Below are 3,006 nucleotides of genomic sequence, written 5' to 3'. Positions count from 1 at the left end.
TGAGGTTTATTTTCCCACCTCTGGAACTTCTGGTATCCCAGACATCACCTGCCCTCCCTGCCCCATAGGTAATCTTTTCCTAACATCATTTCCTCTTCAAGCTAACTATGATGCTCATTAGAACTCCAAACAATGAATATAAAATGGCGAGGTGAGTGAAGAAGTGGAGGGAAAAGGATCAAGAAGGAAAGTGAAAGAACATTAATATCAGGCTGAAGAGATAGTACAGCAGATAGGGCGCTTGTCTTGCACCCAGCTGACCTAGTTTTGACACCTGGCATCCCATATCATCCCCCAGCCCCGCCAGGAACAATTTCTGAAAACAAAGCCAGGAGTAACCCCTGAGCACTGCTAGGTATTGTCGCAAAACCAGAAAAAAAGAAAAACAAGAAGAAAAGAACTGCATGTTATCTGCTGCGAACCCTGGGAGCATCTGCCATATCTCCACAGCCACTGGCTTTAGCTCTCAGCTAGGAATCCATTATTTCAAGAATGTGAACAATGAGAAACTGGTATCTGTGAGCTGAACCATATCTTCCCATTATCTTCAATCATTAATTCTCTTACAAAAATGTTTTCCCATGAGATGTGATAGGCATATCACAATAATACGCAAAGTTTATTTCTATTGTATTCTAACAAAACTAGATACTTCTGATAAAAGTTAGTGGAGGGGGGGGGAAGATCACTCCATATACAAACACAATGACAAATCACACCCCCATAGCTAGGTCCCGACTTCCTTTGGGAGGAACTAATCTTCACTGTCGATGGGCAGACCCTTACCTTTGTAGCCTAAGGAAAGATTCTCCTTCCTCCCTGATGGTTTCAATGATCTCCTAAAGACCCTAAAGTCTGCTCAGGATCCTGAGATCCTGAAGACACTGTTTATGTCACAGTCCAGGTTCAGATGTTGCGGCCACCCAAGAAGTGTTTCATAAAGATGATGACAAGCTGTCTCAAACGTGTTCTTTCCCCTGAGTCAGGCTTTCCCACTCTGTTCTGCCTAATTCAACTCTGCTCTGAACAACTCTGTCCTGCCTGCTTCATTCAAGAGGGTGCTCTTGGCTAGTCCGAAAGTAGTGAATGGTCCCAAGGTCAACCTAAAGTCAAAAGGTTGCTCAGAGAGGTCCAGGAGCTCTGCCAGCCATGGGCCAAACCCACCACGGCCCTGAGCTGAGTGCCAGCCACTGCCCTGCCAGAGATGACAGCAATGACCAGTCACCGGCACCCAGTGAGAACTTCTGATTTATCCCCATCATCGTCCCAGTATTCATTTTGTGTGGCTTAGCCAGCCAAGACCTGTAACAGAAGACAGCATGCTATTTTATTCCACGTTATTTATTTTCGCAGCCTTGAAGACATCCAGATTACTCTAGAGATACCAGATGGCAATCAAGTGGAGATATACAAATGCTTTTCGGGACTGAGAACAGGGAACCCTCCCACTGAGCCTGTATTTATTCTCCTGCTTCCCTCTTCTCTCCCTTCACATCCCCCAAAGGGACAGCAGTCACACGCTTCCCGGGGATGGTTCGAGGTCACATTGAGACACTGTGTTTTCCCAAAAAGGGGGTGAGGTTGCAGGTGAAATTCCTGCTTGCAATGCAGAGGATTTCTAACTAGCCAGGAAGGGAATTTCTCTACCCCAACCTCGCAGTTCCCCATTGGAGACATGCTGCCCCCTCTCTTCCCTCCTGGCACCCCTGGAGTGTGGAATCAGGACTGTTCTGCTGTCTCATCTCTGTAGCCACCAGCAATGAGACTTTCAAGACTGTTTCGCAGGCGTCCAGGAGTGTCTAGCGAGGCAGCGAGTATATTTCCTCATAGCGGGGAGGAGAGAAGCAGGCCAAGTCCTCATGGTCCAGTGGCGTCGCTGCTAACTGCTCAGCCCTGAAACATGAGCAGAACACACAGCAGATGGTGGGGCCATGGCCGGATCTCAGAGCCCCATGCTGGCCGCAGGCCCCTGACGCCCCTTCTCTGGCCCCCTTCCTTGCAAAGCCAGCACAGCTGGGGGAGCACGGCTGTGTCTTCTAGAAGAGGAGCCCCTCCCCTCCCCGCCATGAATATGCCTTACCTGTCATTTCTGCTCTCCCTGAGGGAATAGCAGTCCTGGTCCCCCTCGAAGGCGGCGTTCTCTGGAGGGTAGATGGTGTAGTACTGTGGAGGGCTGGGCGTGGCCACCACCGGCCCTCCAGGTGGTATGAGACCACAGGGGCTCACCACAGGCTGCAGGTAGGCAGTATTGACACTGATGGGCTCAGGGGAGCCATAAGGAGGAGGGATATACTGCACCACTGTGGCCCCGTGGAAAGTGATGGGTTGGTTGATGCCTGTGAAAACAAACGACTGTCCCCCTGCCGTCTGCTCCGAGTCCGGGACCCTCTCCTCGCTCTCTTTACAGCCCTGGCAGGAGAGCATTTTGAACTTGCACACGGCTATCAGGATGAACGTCACCCCGACAGAGAGCAGGATGGGGCCCAGGAGCTGGGTCCATTCAAAGTGGGAGACACCCTGGTATTTGATCCAGCCCATGATGGTGAAAGTGATGCCCACCAGGCCCAGGAAGATGCCCGAGAAGAGCAAGGTGGCCCCTGCCTTGTCGTCATCTGACACCTGGATGTCGGCGGTGCTGGGTGTGTAGGGCGTGACGGAGAACATGTTGAGTGGGAAGTCCTCAGCTCCGCGGCTGCCCGGCTCCATGCTGCCTCCGCTTTGTCCCGGGACCGGGGATGATGCAGGCTCGGAGCCGAGCAGAGGAATCACAGGCGGGGGTTAGCGATGGAAGAACTTTGGGCCTCTGTGGTTAACAGGGTATGACACACAGGGGCCTGTGAACTTGGCTCAGAAGGGTAAAGGTCTGCCAAGTGAAGCCTGACGTTTTCTCATAGGCGCTGAGCAGCCAGAGCCTCTATCCCGCGGGTCAACAACAAGCCCTCTGATTCCTCTTCCGGGAGGTGCGACTTCCCGGCCCCTCTGCACCCTGCCACAGCCAGATTGTAG

General features: G+C 52.1%; 1 protein-coding gene across 1 annotated transcript; it reads right to left on the bottom strand.

The window, feature by feature from the left end:
• Positions 1-1,799: 1,799 nt before the first annotated feature.
• Positions 1,800-2,706, bottom strand: TMEM174 (transmembrane protein 174). Its single transcript, XM_004608552.2, has 2 exons — positions 2,081-2,706; positions 1,800-1,893 (listed from the first exon to the last, which is right to left on the bottom strand). The coding sequence occupies exons 1-2, from the start codon at positions 2,704-2,706 to the stop codon at positions 1,800-1,802; spliced, it is 720 nt and encodes a 239-aa protein (XP_004608609.1).
• Positions 2,707-3,006: the final 300 nt, after the last annotated feature.

This window comes from Sorex araneus, chromosome 1 (genome assembly GCF_027595985.1).
Source record: "Sorex araneus isolate mSorAra2 chromosome 1, mSorAra2.pri, whole genome shotgun sequence".
NCBI classification, from domain to species: domain Eukaryota; kingdom Metazoa; phylum Chordata; class Mammalia; order Eulipotyphla; family Soricidae; genus Sorex; species Sorex araneus.
The sequence above is the reverse complement of the archived record's forward strand: the minus strand, read 5'-3'. Positions and strand labels throughout refer to the sequence as shown.